General features: G+C 42.6%; 1 protein-coding gene across 1 annotated transcript in view; it reads right to left on the reverse strand.

Annotated features, from left to right (window-relative positions):
- The window catches only part of ARAP3 (ArfGAP with RhoGAP domain, ankyrin repeat and PH domain 3), a 50,921-nt gene extending 35,630 nt beyond the window's left edge, over nucleotides 1–15,291 (reverse strand). The window contains exons 1-6 of the mRNA XM_075275422.1: nucleotides 14,330–15,291; nucleotides 2,308–2,369; nucleotides 1,595–1,665; nucleotides 953–1,020; nucleotides 367–633; nucleotides 43–112 (exon numbers count right to left, since the gene is read on the reverse strand). Of these exons, the coding sequence (XP_075131523.1) occupies nucleotides 43–112; nucleotides 367–633; nucleotides 953–1,020; nucleotides 1,595–1,665; nucleotides 2,308–2,369; nucleotides 14,330–15,291 (1,500 nt within the window). The remainder of the gene's footprint in view (nucleotides 1–42; nucleotides 113–366; nucleotides 634–952; nucleotides 1,021–1,594; nucleotides 1,666–2,307; nucleotides 2,370–14,329) is intronic.
- Between the last annotated feature and the right edge of the window lie 3,728 nt (nucleotides 15,292–19,019).

Genomic DNA, 19,019 nt, shown 5'->3' on the forward strand with positions numbered 1-19,019 from the left:
ACCGTGGCCTAAAATAACACAGAGTATCCAGCAAGTCCTTACCTTGTCATTACTGAAGTACATTAGATTCTTGCCATCAAATCTTACAAATCTTCTTTGAAAGACGTAGTTCCTGCAAAAATATCAGTGATATCGGTAAGATGGTGTTTGCTCCGAGGATATCTGTCACCTGGAATACCCCTTTAAGGGCTAGAACATAGTGACACGGGATAAAAATTCAGAACATATTATCGTCATATTGTAGCCAATTGGCTCTGCCCAGCCGCTGGGTCCATACCGGGTATAGAGGCAACATAGCCCGTATCCGCACCGCTACAGGTGTCAACATATTACCATCGGGATAGAGGATGGAGAGATTGGACTTACCCTTGGGGGGAAAGTTTATCCAACCATCCGCTAAGTACTGGCCGTGACTTGTCGTGGATGGATGTGAAGCTGGCATAGGGAGATATGGTCAAGTCATCCAGTATCTCATCTTTGTACAGGTCCGAGGGGAGGCTAAACCTGTTATTATCTGCGGGGGAGTCCACGGTGGAGTAGCCTTCCTGTTCATTGTGAACAATCTGCGTGATTCGCTGTGTTTTTCCCTCTTCGTCTTCATTCTTCCTCTCCTTGGACGCCTCAAGGATATTCCTGTAACAAAGCAACTCTATTAGTGTATGTGCAATCTGATATGGCTTAAAGGGGTTGTCCAGGAACTATAGGGGTGAAACAAGTAAATAGTCAACTTATTTGGTAATCTACGGACAAGAGCCGTCTACTTCCTATTTTAGCCGCTACATTGTTTTTTTTATAATCCACGTGCACAAGGGCTGCCGTCTTGTTCCTTCTTTCATATCACATGCTGTCTAATATATAAGATATTACAGCCATGAGTGGCTCAGTACACCGCCTACGATTTGACATTTCTAGGTTGGCTTTGGGCCAATAATGTCGATGTTGTCAGACGTACCTGGCGTGACTTCTATCCTCTCCCGGTGTAAACATGGGCATCGTAGAACAGGTCCGGATTTTGCCATTCTGTATAATGAAAATAAAGCTAAAAATCCTTAAAGAGTCAAAGGTGATGCTCATAGTCCAGATAACACGTCTGCTCTTAGAATCGTCTTAAAGCGTCTAAAGACGGCGAATATTTTTCATAGGCATTGTGCAGGTACTGCGCCTGTCCGAGTGCCATGTTGGTGTCGCTCACTACAACAGCGTACTGAGCAGTGAGCTACAACAAAATGGCGCTCGGACATGTGCAGTACCGCACTGCGCATGCGCGAGAATTCAAATGTAGCAGTGCAATGTGTCCGGAAGAAGATCCAGGGAGGAGGAGGCGGGTCAGACGGGGCACAAGCAATGGAGGGGAGTGAATTAAAGGTATGACGTTGTTCTGAGTGTTTTCTATTCTTGTATAGCAGGGGTAGGGAACCTTCGGCTCTACAGCTGCTGTGAAACTACAACTCCCAACATGCTCCATTCACTTCCATGGGAGTTCCAAGAACAGCAATGCAAGTATGCATGCTGGGAGTTGTAGTTTTGCAACAGCTGGAGAGCCGTACGTTCCCTACCCCTGTTGTATAGTAACACAATCCCTCCAAATTCTTACCTTTGAGTCTTGTATCTGAGTGAGGCGGTTGAAGAGGCTTTCACAGTAAGGGTTAATGGCTTCTGCCGACACTAGAAGGTAGAAGGACTAGGCGTCAATAAGTGGGTATGATACAACGTCTATGGAGTCTGTCTCATGCGCTGTCTTGTAATTACACATCATTGTATAATAATAAGCTGTAATATATCATTAGAGATGGAATAAATGGAATGATGACACTTGTCATTATGGATGCAAATGAGGACTAAGTGTAAAATGGTGATAGAAATACAATATTACACATCAGATTCCGAGTTGTTCAGTTTAGAAAACTCATTTCTGCAGCAAATCTGCAAGACTGTGAAGTTAATAGGCCAAACCACAAATGCGGGTCAGTGCCCGGGCTGTAGACACCATGTGCAAAATATGGAGCATGTCCTATTCCTGTCCGTGTTTGCAGCAATGTAGGGGATTATACAAGTCTGCAAATGTGTGATTGCAGATGACATACTGATGCAAGGCGGACATGTTTTGCAGACAGTGATCATTACGGTCATGACTAAGGGTGTGTATACAAGACACTGCAAGTCCACTGCTATGCTGACACTATACACTGCAATTGGGTTGCTGTTGCTTCACCAAAATTCTGCAGGTAAATGTGATGTTAGTACATAAGCTCCTCTTACTCTATGAATTATTGCTTTTATACCGTAGCAAAAAAAAAAAAATCTTACCAAAACTAGACAAAGGCCTTTCAGGAACAGCAGGGGAATCCACTGCAGCCGAACCTGAGCAACTTTATGAAGGAAATAGGAAAGTTAGTGTCATAGGAGAAACTCAGTGTCTGCTGTAATGATAACCCTATAGTGCAGGGGTAGGGAACCTTGGGCTCTGCAGCTCCGGTGACACTACAACTCCCAGCATGCTCCATTCACTTCCAAGAACAGCAGAGCATGTATGCATGCTGGGAGTTGTAGTTTTGCAGCAGCTGGACAGCCAAAGGTTCCCTACCCCTGCAATAGTATATGCAATGACAGCGTAGTACTAGTACTGATCTCCCAATTTCTATAGGTCGCTGCCAAAGTATATACCGTAGGTAAGTACTGTATTGGTATAAAGTGGTGCAGACTGTTATTAATCAGCATAATGTGCATGGGCGGCTTCAGGCCTCATACAAACATAGGAAGCTGGAATGGAAAATCCGGTCCATATACAAGCTGGATCGCCCGGGCTGGACTCAGTGGAGAGACCAGGACTAGAGATGAGCGAGTACTGTTTGGATCAGCTGATCCGAACAGCACGCTCGCATAGAAATGAATGGACATAGCCGGCACGCGGAGGGTTAAGCGGCCGGCTGCCGTCAAAGCAGAAGTACCAGGTGCATTCATTCATTTCTATGGAGCGTGCTGTTCGGATCGGCTGATCCAAACAGTACTTGGTGCTCATCTTTAACCAGGACATCTTGCTTCATAGTCATCTATGACACTAGAAGTCCCAGCCTCAGGCTCGCCATAGCTCTACTGTCTCTTAGGCCTCATGCACCATGTGCATTGTTTAGGACACACGTGTATGGGGTGGAAAGATGGGGCAAAACTCAGGACTGGTCCTATTCCTCTCCATTGTGTGGCCCGGGCTCAGTCAATGGAGCCGTGGAGACACACAGATGGCAACCATGTGCTGTCTGAGCCATCACGGCCTGGCTATAGTCATACACGTCATGTACATATAGCTTTACTGTATATAGTATAGAGCCTTACTGTATATAGTATATAGCCTTACTGTATATAGTACATAGCCTTACTGTACATAGTATAGAGCCTTACTGTATATAGCCTTACTGTATATAGTATAGAGCCTTACTGTATATAGTACAGAGCCTTACTGTATATAGTACATAGCCTTACTGTATATAGTACATAGCCTTACTGTATATAGTATAGAGCCTTACTGTATATAGTATATAGCCTTACTGTATATAGTACATAGCCTTACTGTATATAGTACAGAGCCTTACTGTATATAGTATATAGCCTTACTGTATATAGTACATAGCCTTACTGTATATAGTATATAGCCTTACTGTATATAGTACATAGCCTTACTGTATATAGTATATAGCCTTACTGTATATAGTACATAGCCTTACTGTATATAGTACAGAGCCTTACTGTATATAGTATATAGCCTTACTGTATATAGTACATAGCCTTACTGTATATAGTACAGAGCCTTACTGTATATAGTATATAGCCTTACTGTATATAGTACATAGCCTTACTGTATATAGTATATAGCCTTACTGTATATAGTACATAGCCTTACTGTATATAGTATATAGCCTTACTGTATATAGTACATAGCCTTACTGTATATAGTACAGAGCCTTACTGTATATAGTATATAGCCTTACTGTATATAGTACATAGCCTTACTGTATATAGTACAGAGCCTTACTGTATATAGTATATAGCCTTACTGTATATAGTACATAGCCTTACTGTATATAGTACATAGCCTTACTGTATATAGTATATAGCCTTACTGTATATAGTATATAGCCTTACTGTATATAGTACATAGCCTTACTGTATATAGTATATAGCCTTACTGTATATAGTACATAGCCTTACTGTATATAGTATAGAGCCTTACTGTATATGGTACATGGCCTTACTGTATATAGTATAGAGCCTTACTGTACATAGCCTTACTGTATATAGTATAGAGCCTTACTGTATATAGCCTTACTGTATATAGTACATAGCCTTACTGTATATAGTACATAGCCTTACTGTATATAGTATATAGCCTTACTGTATATAGTACATAGCCTTACTGTATATAGTATATAGCCTTACTGTATATGGTACATGGCCTTACTGTATATAGTATATTTTCTGGTCCATGTGTATGGGGATTTAGAGTGAATTCACACACAACAACAGAGTTGTATCAGAGGATTCTCATTCATCTAAATGGGGATTGCAAAAAATCTAGACCTCCATTTATAGAACAGATTTTTATTGTATGGCAGATACAATCCATGAATCCCGGACTACACGAGCTGGGCCTGATCTACCAAAACTAGTGGAGACATTAGGCCCAGGCCCGAGCGTAGACGTGTCCATAGCGACCAATCAGATCACTGCTTTCATTTTCAAATAGGCTATAGACTTATAAAAGCTGATTTCTGATTGGTTGCTATTGGCCTGGTCTCTAGGCATAGTCCTATATGAGGCCTATCCGTGCTTTAGGGTAGCCATGAATCGCACTGAATACGAGAGTGTTACTGAGAACAACAGATACTATACAGGTCCGTTATTTTGGATTAGGCGATAACATGGGGCGCAGAACTTTCGGATCCGCTGAAAATAATAGACTTAAAGGGGTTGTCCCGTTATAGACACTTCTCCTCTATCCACAAGCCAGGGGGTGAGTGTCTGATCAGGAGGACGGGGAAGTAAGGGTCCATTCACACGGAGGAAGTTGGCGCCGATTCTGGTGCGGAACTCGCATCAGAATCAGCGCTGAAAAATAAGACTCCCATTGACTTCGATGGGTTCCATGCGGAAAACAGAACCCATTGAAGTCAATGGGAGGCTTTTTTTTCAGCGCTGAAATTCCACATCAAATTCCTCACCATTTTCCTCCCTGTGAATAGATTCTCAGGAAACTTTTTTTCCGCTAGAACTCTATGGGGAGGCGTTTTTTGGAGGCTGATTTTGAGGCAGATTCAGCATCAAAATCAGTGCCAAAAAACTCTATGTGACCGGGACCACACGGTGGCTCAGTGGTTAGCACTGCAGCCTTGCAGCGCTGGAGTCCTGGTGTTCAAATCCCGCCAAGGGCAAAAAACCATCTGCAAGGAGTTTGTATGTCCTTCCTGTGTTTGCATGGATTTCCATCCCATATTCCAAAGACATACTGATAGGGAAAAATGTACAATGTGAGCTCTATGTGGGGCTCACAATCTACATTATAAAAAAAAAAAAAAAACCTCTATGTGTACTGACTCTTAGGCCTCCTTGAGAATAGAGCGCCAGTGTGTTTCCATCACCGACGTTCCATTCACTTCTATGAGGTTGTCACAACTGTATTTTTTGGCAGCACCTGCAGTCGTAAATTTGGCAACGGTCAAGCACCCGTTATGATAGGAGGTTTTTTTTTTGTTTGTTTTTAGGAATTATAGGATGTGGATAGAGATGAGCGAGTAGTATTCGATCGAGTAGGTATTCGATCGAATATTACGGTATTCGAAATACTCGTACTCGATAGAGTACCACTCGCTATTTGAATGCAATGCAGAACCAGCATTGATTGGCCAAATGCTATACTGTCAGCCAATCAACGCTGGTTCTTCTCCTACCTTTAGAAGTCTTCTCCGTGCAGCTTCCCCGCGGCGTCTTCCGGCTCTTCATTCACTCTGCCAGGCATCAGGCCTAAGCAGAGCCGACTGCACATGCCCACTTGTAGTGCGGACATGCGCAGTCGGCTCTGCCCAGGCCCGATGCCTGGCAGAGTGAATTCAGAGCCGGAAGACGCCGCGGGGACGCTGCACAGAGAAGACTTCTCAGAGGATCCAGCCCGACCCTCACTCGTGGACTTGGTAAGTATAATTTGATCGAACGTTGCCTACCCCTGAAACGAGCATTTTCCCCCCATAGACTATAATAGGGTTCGATATTCGATTCGAGTAGTCGAATATTGAGGGGCTACTCGAAACGAATAGCGAATCTCGAACATTTTACTGTTCGCTCATCTCTAGATGTGCACAATTGTGGTGTAGTTTACACGCTAGTCAAGCCCTTCAGACACGGGTCTCATTGTAGGCTCAGTTAAAGGGGTTGTCCAGGAATTCAAAATTGATGGACAACCCCTTTAAATGATTCAGACCTACCATAAAAAACTAAACAAAAGCAGAGAGAAATAAAAAGCAGGACAAAGACCAGAAATATAGAAAACGGGACACAATACTATGAGATTGCTAGAATTATTACTGTAACTAGAATACAATAGCAAAAATTATGCAAAAAAACTCTGAAAATCTTGGCGTTAGAAATACGTATTGTTTTATTGTTCCACATTGACCACACACAGATTAGGTTTTACAACAAACAAACGAAAAAATGGCTAGAAATATGAGTGTATTATAAAAGACATCGCCATTCATTCTTATTAACTTTCTCCTATTAACCTCTTTGCTGCCGAGGGATAATGCTGCGCTAAGCGATGGACGTGTTCATGTACAAGGGGGTGGAGATGTATCTATACAGTATACAGTGCAGTACAGTATAGGTCATTGCAAAAACAAAGGGTCCAAAATAGGAAGAGTGTACATGGCCCCCTTGATGGATCGCCCTCCAACGTGGGCAGGCTCCTTTAAGTCTATTAAGACCGTTCTGCATCGGGCATTGGTTCTTGGGCCCGATGTGCAGAACCTTTATTGGGTTTACCATCTTAAGCGCATGAGACCATCTCACACTTCACACCTATATACTGGGAACCTATCATAGGGTTAATATTTAAGCCAAAATTAAAGATGACCTTTCTCCACCTTCTCTAACTCTCTGCATCCTCCAATAGGTGCCTCTCCACTGATTCAGCCGCAGTTGGAATTTTTTCTCTAGCCCCCACCATTCCTGAGCAATCGTTGATCTTAGTTTCAGCTCTCTACAGTCAGGGGGGCGGTTTTTGGCTGAAACAGAAAGACAGGTAACGCCCACCTGACGAAATTGTGCTGAAACTAATAGCAATGATTTCTCAGGAACATTAGGTGCTGCTCCACTGATTCAACTGCAGTTGGAATTTTTCCTCTAGCCCCCACCATTCCTGAACAATCACTGATCTTAGTTTCAGTTCTCTACAGTCAGGGGCGCGTTTTTTGGCTGGAACAGAAAGACAGGTAACGCCCACCTGACAAAATTGTGCTGACACTAAGATCAATGGTTGCTCAGGAACATTAACTGCTGCTCCACTGATTCAGCCGCAGTTGGAATTTTTTCTCTAGCCCCCACCATTCCTGAACAATCACTGATCTTAGTTTCAGCTCTCTACAGTCAGGGGGGCGGTTTTTGGCTGGAACAGAAAGACAGGTAACGCCCACCTGACAAAATTGTGCTGAAACTAATAGCAATGATTGCTCAGGAACATTAGGTGCTGCTCCACTGATTCAGCCGCAGTTGGAATTTTTTCTCTAGCCCCCACCATTCCTGAACAATCACTGATCTTAGTTTCAGCTCTCTACAGTCAGGGGGGCAGTTTTTGGCTGGAACAGAAAGACAGGTAACGCCCACCTGACAAAATTGTGCTAAAACTAATAGCAATGATTGCTCTGGAACATTAGGTGCTGCTCCACTGATTCAGCCGCAGTTGGAATTTTTTCTCTAGCCCCCACCATTCCTGAGCAATCATTGATCTTAGTTTCAGCTCTCTACAGTCAGGGGGGCAGTTTTTGGCTGGAACAGAAAGACAGGTAACGCCCACCTGACAAAATTGTGCTAAAACTAATAGCAATGATTGCTCTGGAACATTAGGTGCTGCTCCACTGATTCAGCCGCAGTTGGAATTTTTTCTCTAGCCCCCACCATTCCTGAGCAATCATTGATCTTAGTTTCAGCTCTCTACAGTCAGGGGGGCAGTTTTTGGCTGGAACAGAAAGACAGGTAACGCCCACCTGACAAAATTGTGCTAAAACTAATAGCAATGATTGCTCTGGAACATTAGGTGCTGCTCCACTGATTCAGCCGCAGTTGGAATTTTTTCTCTAGCCCCCACCATTCCTGAGCAATCATTGATCTTAGTCTCAGCTCTTTACTGTCAGGGGGGGCGGTTTTTGGCTGGAACAGAAGACAGGTAACGCCCACCTGACAAAATTGTGCTAAAACTAATAGCAATAAAACCCTTCCGTTCCTGAGCAATCATTGTTATTAGTTTCAACACAATTTTGTCAAGTGGGCGTTACCTGTCTTTTTGTTCCAGCCAAAAGCCGCCCCTTTGACAGTAGAGAGCTGAAACTAAGATCAATAATTGCTCAGGACTCGTTGGGGCTAGAGAAAAAATTCCAACTGCGCTTGAATCAGCGGAGCAGCACCTAATGGTGGATCCAATGACCTGGAGGTGGTGAAAGGTCCTCTTTAAGCTATATATGATCTGTTCCTACCAAGGAAGGAGATCAAGAGTTGTCTGCACATTACTGTCCATCTCCAGACCAACGGGGCAGAGACCTCCACATAGACACATCAACAAAAAATACAATATATTTTAGCCTTTGTAACCATCCACAGTTTGCATACGCGTAAGCAAAAAGTTGTAAAAAATAACGCAATAGACTGCCTTCGATATTATTATACGCAAAAAAACGACGGAAACTCCCATTTTAATCCTATCAAAAAGAAAATCAAAAGTTGTAAAGACAACAAGAAACACCTCCGTCTTCAAGAACTACCAAAAAGACGTTACGGTAACTCCATATTAGCCAATAGGAGATGTTTTTCTCCTTGTAGGGGCTGATTTGCATATTTTTTTCCCATGGTACATTGCCTGTGAGTAAATCTTCATACACCACCAATGAGAGTCAGACCTCCCTCTTCCCAAAAGCATAAAGGGGAAGCAAATAATCTATTGGTTAAATCACATTTTTTTAAAATTAAATTTTTGTAAATTTAAAAAAAAAAACTCATGTTATTATCTATATTTTTTTAAAAAAAATTCAAAAACTCTTGCAATTCCGTCTCTTACCACTAAGCCTAAAATAATGTGTGACTTCCTGTCTCCTGGAAAGGGATCACGGGCCATAGACAGAATGGTCTGGAGCAGACCCTACTGAATTCTACGGGAGGGCATTCTAGGCATGTGCAGAGGTCATTGCACAGAGGGGAGAGGGGGAGTACAGTCTGTGTCTTATCATCAGTATGCTTATAGGAAACAAAAAGTGTTAGCATATTATTTGGTTTAGTGACCAAATTGCAGGATTTTTAGGAATTTAAAAAAAATATAGATAACATGGAAAGTTTTAGGGGGCCCAACAGGTGGGCCCTACCACGATCAGATGTACGGGGTGCTTCTGGTGCCCACACTAGACACATCACGGGGCCAGAAGCAGTTGGCTCTGGTTGGGTGCCGTTAATGCAGCTCAGGTCCCATTCACTGAGCTGCAGTATCGGTGCCCAGCCACTACCAGGGACTAGCGCTATCTGCTTCCAGCCCTGTTTTGTGTACAGAACGTAGCAGATTACAGTTGATTGGTGTGTGTGTGGGTTGGTTGTTGTCTTCCGACAGATCAGATATTTATAGGTCCTAAAAACCTAAATCTTGGACAAACCCTTTAAAATCAAGGCCCTCAATAGGTCATTGGATTACCACGGATCTTTGGAGACCCCTGGTGATCAGAGGTTATTGCCAAGGGTCCGTGTGGTCATTGTAGGGGTAACCTCAGCAAAGATCACTTTTTGTTAGACACTCTTCAGATTGGGAAGGTTGCAAACTCAGAAACCCCCCTCTACCAAGTTCACAGACCCAAAAAGATATGCAAAGGGGAGGTCTTAATGAGACAACAACCCCTTTAACCAAAAAAAACCCCAAAATAATACAATAAATACAAAACAAGAAGTGCTATGCAAATCATATCTACACCCTAAAAGCAATGGCCCAATACCCAAACAGCAATACCATGCCCACATTACAAAAACATCAAAAACATCGAAGAAAGTGCAAGAAAGGGGAATTAGCATTTTATAACAATACCCTCAGAGTTACAATAGAATATCCGCCTATATCTATTACATATCCTTGTTTTCCATTTTCTTTTTTTTTTTTTTTTTTTTTAAAGAAAAGACAAAAAAATACAAAAATATAAAATTTCATTTCACCGTAAAAAATTACAAAAAAAAGGTTAAAAACTAGACATCAACATCATCGTGCTCTCCCCACTATCCAGTAGTGGTAAAAAAGTAAGTGATACAAAGTCGTATTCATAGCATAAGATCTGCCAAATCCACCGGTAACTGAACTTTTACGAACCCAGGCTCCCTCACCTCGAAAAATTTCCAAAAACTCCAAACGTGCAACTTCCTCAAAAAAAATGCAAAAACAAAAAAAAAAAAAAGAGAGAAGTTCACATTCCTGGATTTTTCAAGCATGCAATGTGCAAATGAGACTCAAAGGGCATTTACATCTGTTCTCATGGACCTTTGAAGGGCCAGGTCAATGTCACCAGGTCCAAAAACAGGGACAGGATTCAAAGGAGAAGATTTCAAAAAGTTGAGAGCCTGGTAAGAAACACTTAGGACCCCTGGGGGCAAAAGAAGAATTGCCCAGAGAGACACTTCATATCTTCTAACTTTTTGATTCTCACTCTAGTTTATGTTTTCCCCCAATGTTGCTCCATTATTGGTGTTTCATACACCACTTATTTTTACTTTCTTCTTGGCTTGAGATACCCTGAGATACTATGGGTGGGGGTGAGACAATCTTTGAAGAAATAAAGCCGTTGTAATCTGTCGGGCATTGTGAGGAATACAAAAACATTCGTTTTCAAACTTGGTCATCTCAAACCAAAAAGAAAGACAGGACACACCTGCATGTACATTTCCTTTAAGAACAATACATAGTAGAAATTGTATGCAAACGCATTTTTTGGCCACCAAAAATCACATTGCCTTTAAAATGGAACCTTGTCCGGTCTCCTTTTGCACATTCATAAAAATCCAAAAACTAACACGTTCACAGAGACTTTGGGAAACCTATCACCTTCTAATATCTCGGAAATGACAGAAGGACCTTAACAATATAAAGTCATACAACAACAGACCAACAAGGAGCTGCCACATTGACAGTAAGTGTTAGTGTTTCCATCTTCTGTATAGTTCGATGCAGTGGCCGGTCATCCCTACCCATCGTTCGTTTTAGAAATCCTATATTTTTGCTCAAGAAACGCGTCACTCAAGTGAGATCCCATCAACCTCGGCCTTACAAGAACTAGATGTTCATCCTGAATTGGGTTAAAGGTTGTGGCACTTGCCCGTAGAGCAGCTTCCAAAGACTCTTCGGTTAAGTCCACCTCCCAAGAGTCTCTATACGTCTTATGCAAGTCAAGGCCTTCATCGATTGGAGAAGACACATCCGGCAGAGGAGTCATATCACTCTCTTCGTCTTCGGGGACACTTGGGGCCATTTTCCTCCCCGGAGAACACATTGAATAGTTGTTATCTCCCGCTCGGGAAGAGGAGGTCTTCAACAGGGAGATTTTAGAAGGAGACTTTTTGGGCATGAAGGGTAACCTCGGCAAAAGATTACTGGCAATTTTTTTCGGTGGAGTTCGAGCAATTCCTTCGGATAGTTTTCCGGAATTTAACGAGACGGTGCTCTTTGATTTAGAGATACTGTTGGATACGTTTCCTACGGGTTGTGGTCTTGATGTGGTCGGGTTGGTTGTACCATCCTTTTGTTTGGGTCTTGCTGACGGTATATTTTTGATCACCTTTGATAGTGATATTCCAGTATTACTTGAAGGCTTTGCTACCTCAGCAATCCCTGGAGACCTTGGCAAAGCACTCGTTGGCTGTGAATTTTTCGTACTTGACACAACATTCCTGCATTTAGGCGGTTGTGAACCAGTGTTTCCTGTTTGCTTTGGCCTCTGGAAAGTCACACTTCCTGCAGATTTCTGTATTGATAATCCATATTTTTCTGCTGGTTTCTGCTTCAATAAGAACTTACTTCCCTTGGCTTTTGTTCTTTCGACAGAACAATGTTCCGCCTCCATTGGCCTGAGCGATGAGTCTTTTTTTGCAGCTTTTACTTTTTGTGTGGCCAAACTCACTATACATTTTGTCCTTGGCACCAATCCATCTGGCTTGGCTTTTGGTACAGCAAGAGTTTCGTAGGATCCCTGATGGGATACATTAATATCTTCTGCTTTGGACTCCTTAGGTTTCAATTTGGGCAAACCACTCACTGCTGTTTTTGGCGATGGTGGCTTCTTCGTAAACGATTTTTTAAGAGTTGAAGAGGGCGAGATTCCCATCGGTGTAGGTCTCTTGGACATAGGGTTGACTACACATTTTCCAGATTCAGGCTCCGCCGCATTTAATGGTGAATAGTTATAGGTGGGTTTGTGCGGACCCGGATTTGCTACCGGACCACATTTTTGGACTGTAGGTCTAGCTGGAGTTGTGTATCTCAACAAAAATGATTTTTGGGATGGAGCACTGATGGATGGTTTGTTGGAAGAGCCAGCGTTCCCAACTGGAGTAGGCCTGTGTAGAACGTCAGGTGGAGATCCTGAAGAATTAGATCTAACTGGTCCAGGATGTGATGTGTTTTTAGTAACAGACTTTTGTCTCTGCAACGATGAGCTTCCTGTTACCTCTTGTCGTGTTGTAGACTGTTTCTTCTTTACTTGTCTGGATGATGTGGAATTCGTGAATGGTGGTACAGAAATATCATCATTCTGTGGGCTCTCTGTCCTTTGTGGAGGAGAAGTCCTCACGCGTGGCAACATTGGAGATGCAGAATGTCCAATGGGTGGAGGTCGAGGGAAAGCCACCTGTCCTGTTCTTGGAAGTCTTGGTGACCCAGAATCTCCTACCGGGTTTGGTCTTAAAGATGCGGTAGAAAAAGTAACAGGTACAGAACTCCTTTTCTGGTTTGGAAGCAGTTGAGTTTGGTTACCAACGGGCAGTGGTCTCCCTGGGGCAGTAGTCCTCAAACGTGAAGTAGTCGGGGAAGCAGAAATCCCGACAGGAGCTGGCCTTGGACAAACACCATCTTGTGTGCTTCCTGGTGTCGGTGACGGTGTGCTCCTCATTGGGACTGGTTTTAGAGTTGAGTTCCTCATCTGCGGTGATCTAAACGAAGCAGCCACTTATCAGGTTTAAATGCTAGTCACGATGAAGCAACAATATGCATCCACCATCCATGCATGCAACGGCGTAGGAGGTATAGAAAAAAACCAAAATCCTTATTTTCACGAGAAAAACACAAGGATCGTTCTCCCCCAAGCATGCATAGCTTGGGTGTAGCTAGTGCCTTTAACAAGTTATGTAAAGTCATTATTATAATTTCAGCAAGGTCAAGACTTCCTTCAATTGTCTGATTCCAGCTGTAAAGTAATCTCCACCCTTTCCTTAACCATTGGCTCCAGGAAACTATCTTAGACTTCCATGGTTGGCTCTCTCTGTATACTTATCTGTAGGAACCCAATGTTCCCAGCAACAAAAAAAAAAGACCAACTGTATATGGACTTAATATATTAACCTCTGCCTATCCCCTCTCACAGTACGTACAATTCCAAAAATTCTAACAAAAAACATAAAAGATTGGGGTACTACGGAACTTTTGGTATTATTATATACAAGTCTGTTCTTTGGGAATTGAAATTTGTAAATTTAAAGGGTTTATTCCAATTTTTTGAGCTATTTGCACAATTTTTTAAAATTCTTTCACTATACAATGAGCTGCATTTCCAATCTAGAAGTTATACATCATATATGTACTATATCCTTGACGGTACGTACGGTATGCACACAAGTATAACCCAAAATACGAGACGAGTGAATTCACCCAAAAAGTAGGATCACCGTAAATGTATCTAATATTAACACAAATTACAATTGTCAATTTTCAAAAACAGAAATTGAAAAATAAAATTGGAATATTCTTTGAGGCTATAAAGTTAGATTGTGAAATTTCGAAATTGGTAAGAGAATTTTCATAACATTTTGTAAAAAAATTTGACAGTTTCCAAATTCTACTTACTTTATTTTTTCTGGCGCCGACGTTGTTTCTTGCTTAATCATGTCAGGCGGGTTTAAGAATATCGGTCGGGCTTTAATGTCTGTAGCACAGCTAACAGCGTCAGTCCGAGGACCAAACCCAGAATAGATCTCATTGGTTATCATTGTTAGTGTTTCCTGTGGAGATGGAGGACTGGTCGAAAAGGAGGTGACTTCCTCTTTACTTCCAGCAAAGGAAGGCAAAATCGATAACGGGGAACACTGTACGGTATCCGCTTCCATCTGGGGCTTGTATGGCTGGTAGGATGAGCCAGTCTGTGAAGTTTCTTTGTTCTGACGCACGGGGAGAAAAGGAATGGGATGAAATGGTTTCCCAACCCCAGCGGAAGTATACCTAGAAGGTCCGGCCTCCATCTCCACCCCTCCTGGCTTCAGCCCCGGGCATGAATTCTCCCAGTCCAAGCTGCTTCCTCTTGGAACAGTTGTTTCCTGAAGAGAAGTTGTCTTTTTAGTTGTGACTGAATTATGTTCTAGACAAGCAGATGATGATGATGTGATGGTGGTGGTGGTGGTGGAGAACATCATAGCTACTACAACCTCCTTATTCGTGGTTGTCGTACTTTTATTGAATACCGTTCTTGGTTTGGGCACAGGCTTAAAAATTGATTCTGTAGAAACGGATTGAGTTTTATGACCAAGGTTGGTGTCCTTCTCCTCTTTGCTTGGACATTCGAGAGACTCAACCTTCTCTATGCTGCTCGAAGGAGAAAGTGAGTCACCAGAAATGTTCCTCAGTCGAGTAATTATTCGCTTCCTGTGGCCTGTGGCACCGACACCGATCTGCTGAAGGACCTCATTGTCCACTAATAGAATATCTCTAACTCTGTGGTAGCCATGCTGCCTGAAACTGTCCTGGTATCTCTCCAGATGGATGGCACAGAGCCAGTCTGCAATGTCCACCTCTTCGTCAGCAACGGACGTCATGGCCTCGTTGGCCAAGAAGATCGGCTTCTACCAGATGACGTTCCAGTTGAGCATTTTCACCGAGGGAGAAGGAGCCTAGAAAATAAAAAATCCGGTTCAGATTGTGAATGTCAAATTCATCATAATAAGTGATCTAAATTCTAACATAGGCTAAATAATTGATGACCTATCTATACCCCCTGATTCACATGCAGTAGGGTTAAGCGATCGGGAAAGATTGGATCCCAATCGTCGATCACGAAAATTTCATGATTGCGATCGGGATCGGCTGGAAAATTATTGAAAATCGGATTTTGAAATCTCAAGATCAGCTGAGCCCTAAAAGTGACTTTTCCCATAGAGAAGCATTGACTAGAGTTGAGCAATCGGGAAAGATCAGCTCCCGATCGGTGATCAAGCAAATTTCACGATCGGTTGGAAAATGATTGGAAATCAGATTTTAAAATCGATCCTGAAATCTCAAGATCGGCTCAACCCTAACATGCAGCTATCAACCCATCACTTTAAAGGGTATTCCAGTAAAAAAAAAAAAAAGTTACCCCCTAACCAAAGGACAGAGAGTAACTTGGATTGGTGGGAGTTCAGTTGCTTGGATCCCCTCGATTTTGAGACGTGGGGTGCTTTGCATGCACTGCTACATTAATTTCATTGGGACTGTTGGAGAAAGTTGAGTACCATGTTTAGGCCATCTGTGTCGGTTCCATTGAAATGAATGGAGCCCAACCTATAGCACCCTTCAAACTAGGGTGCAAAATACTCCAGTTCTTGTGAACAGTGGGGGACCCAGTGGTTGAACCCCCATTAATCAGCAAGTTAACTCCTCGATGGGGTTTACAAGAAAGGGTCTTACATCAAATGTGTTCCACAATATCTTTCCCTGCCCCACACCGCCCAAGTTCATACAATTTGGCAGGCGATATAGGTCCTTGCACCAAATTCCAGTTTTCTGATGTACGATGAGTTCCTTCCACCATTTGGTTTGTAGTGAATTTGGTTGGTGGGGGTGTTGGCTGTTGGAACCCAGCGATCTGATATTGATGGCCTATTCCGCAGAACGTTTACCTGGATCACCCCTTTAATTTGATGACACGTCCTTGGAACCGGAGTAGATTTGCAGAGAAATCTTTGTCCTGGTACAATATTAAAATCTGTAGTAAAAGGTCATTTATTCTAAGGACACGTTCACGTGTTTATGGGGGTAAAGTCGTGTGCTTATAGCTAGATATAACAAAGCACTCGGAGTGGAGTCACCACTGCCCCCGGCTACAAATAGACATAAACCTTTACTCATCCCATAAACTAAAGTGTACAAATGTATACACTACACATGAGAAAACAATTCTGACCCTGGAGCCGTCTCCGATAACATTTGTACATTCTTACATGTCTAGAAGCCTCACATCCAGCCAAGGAGAAGAAAGGGAATCCAAAGTGTCTTGTCTCGAGCCAACCAGACCATGAGAGAGGTCATCACGCGGCAAGCGAAATATAGGAAGGAGGAAATCTAACACATGTGGACAGTTCTAGATCTATCCGTCTACCCAGGGGTGTAACACGTAACCAGAGGACCCCATAGAAAAACTTCAAATTAGCCGCCCTCCACCATGACGACCTTCAGGAGAACGTCTTATCGTCTATAACTCTCCCCCACCATCATCCAATGTCATCCCTCCTTATATAGGAATTGGCTCCTTTAAGAGAACATACGACAAGGATTAAGGGAGCCGCCATTCTGTATTTGCTGCTTTTTCCATCATATAGGAATTGGCCCCTTTAAGAGAACATACGACGAGGATTAAGGGAGCCGCTATTCTGTATTTGCTGCTTTTTCCATCATTTAGAGATATGCTTTACAGCAGCCACATGGACCATAGGCAGCAATAGTCTAGGGATGTGCAGAAGATAGATATGCTTTACAGCAGCCACATGGACCATAGGCTGCAATAGTTTAGGGATGTTCATTGATGTCTATGGAGAGAATTCTAGGCATGCTCCGTGACCTGGGCAGAGGTCATGGATCAGGGAGGGGAAGATGAACTGTGACTATCACCTACAGTAAATAGTTGCCCAAATGTTATCGATATAGAGGTGTTACCTCACATTGTGATCACGCCTGGGATAATAAATAGATGATTTCTTAGACGTGGCCTGTACAAAACAGGAAGTGGTAGACTATTTTTAGGCTTGGTGGCCAGTGTGAAATATAGAAAAAAAATGTGGACAATATTTTGAAAAATCTTAAAAATATGTTTAATATAAAAACAATGATTTCAACAACGTCTCATTTTTCGATGACACGGTCCCTTTAAAGCTTATCTAAACTTTCGGACAACTTTTGATTTCTGGCAGTTTTTGTCTCTTTACGCCATACACAGTAACATTCAGTGAGAGGCAGGAACAGCTCTCAATAGAGAAGCAATGGAAAGAGTGAAAAAAAGGCAGGATTTCACAGGAAGGAGACAAAATTTGTTAATAAAGTATATTACAAAATGTATTAATGTCACAAATACTAGCAGAAACTCAAAGCTTGTCCGAAAGGTTGGTTACACTTTAAGTTTATACCCTATAAAAGCTCATTCCCTAGTAGAAATGCCAATTGTGCAGCCTTCTAATATGTAATGCATGTTCTCCATTTGCCCCATTCAAACCACAGATTTGGGGGCCCATCTCCAATTTGCCTGGCCACCCTACCAGTATATACAGCTGTATATATTCACTGATACCAGATAGTACTAGTACCGGTACACAGTATACAACATATATACTGTATATAACGTATATACTGCTTTTATATAAGAGGAAGTGTCTGTCTATTAAAAGATTTTCCACTTTATATAAGTCAACACAAGTAGTCGTGAGTATGACACTCGGGTGACTTTAGTGTTGGTTCATCGAAGTGGAAAAACTAGTCACAAGGTGAAAAAAAGATCACAGTCTATTAAACGCCCCCGCAGTCTCGTGAAGACCGTAAGATATCCTACAAAGTCATGGTGCGAATCTTAGAGGCTGATCTCTTCTGGCATTACAAAATTTACCGTATGTGGACCGGTATTGGCCGATCCCACCAATATCTGCTGGATCTCACCATGAAGCAAGGATCAGACATACTGAAATCCACATCGCTTTTTTACTGCGGCCTGCATGGGGCCTTACCCTTAAAGGGGTTTTCCTGGACGATATTGTTGCCTCCCAATCCTATGGTCCTATTGCCAGATGATAAGGTCTGGCCTGCAGGAGTCTTCACAGGGCACATGATACCGTGACGGTAAAGAATACATATGATGATACCATTATGCAATACCGATGTAAGCGCACAGCTTCCCCTCAGTTTCGCAACTTTTTAGAATATTACAACTTCTTCCCTTAAGAGTCGGCACACCCCTTATACATGAGATAGCCGTCCTGTCTAACGGAACGGCTCCAAACTGCTATTCGCCTCCTCCCTTCTTTGAGTGACTAAGGAGGGAAGATTAGAGCAAAGTGGGGCATAGCAGTTTGGAGCAACGGACCCACCCTCGGTGCTCCAGACTGCTCATTTGCATATTCCGGGGTAAGTGAATTTCTCGGAAACGGGGACACCAATTTGTATGGGGAGAAGGGTGTGAACCTAACCTATCTAACTAGATGAAGAAATTGTAGAAATCCTGCAGAGGACAAAGGATCATCTTTGTTTGAGATTGACAAAGGGGCAGATCTTAGACAAGGGGGTGGGACTTAACATTATTTTT

Source organism: Leptodactylus fuscus, chromosome 5 (assembly GCF_031893055.1).
Source record: "Leptodactylus fuscus isolate aLepFus1 chromosome 5, aLepFus1.hap2, whole genome shotgun sequence".
Lineage (NCBI taxonomy): Eukaryota > Metazoa > Chordata > Amphibia > Anura > Leptodactylidae > Leptodactylus > Leptodactylus fuscus.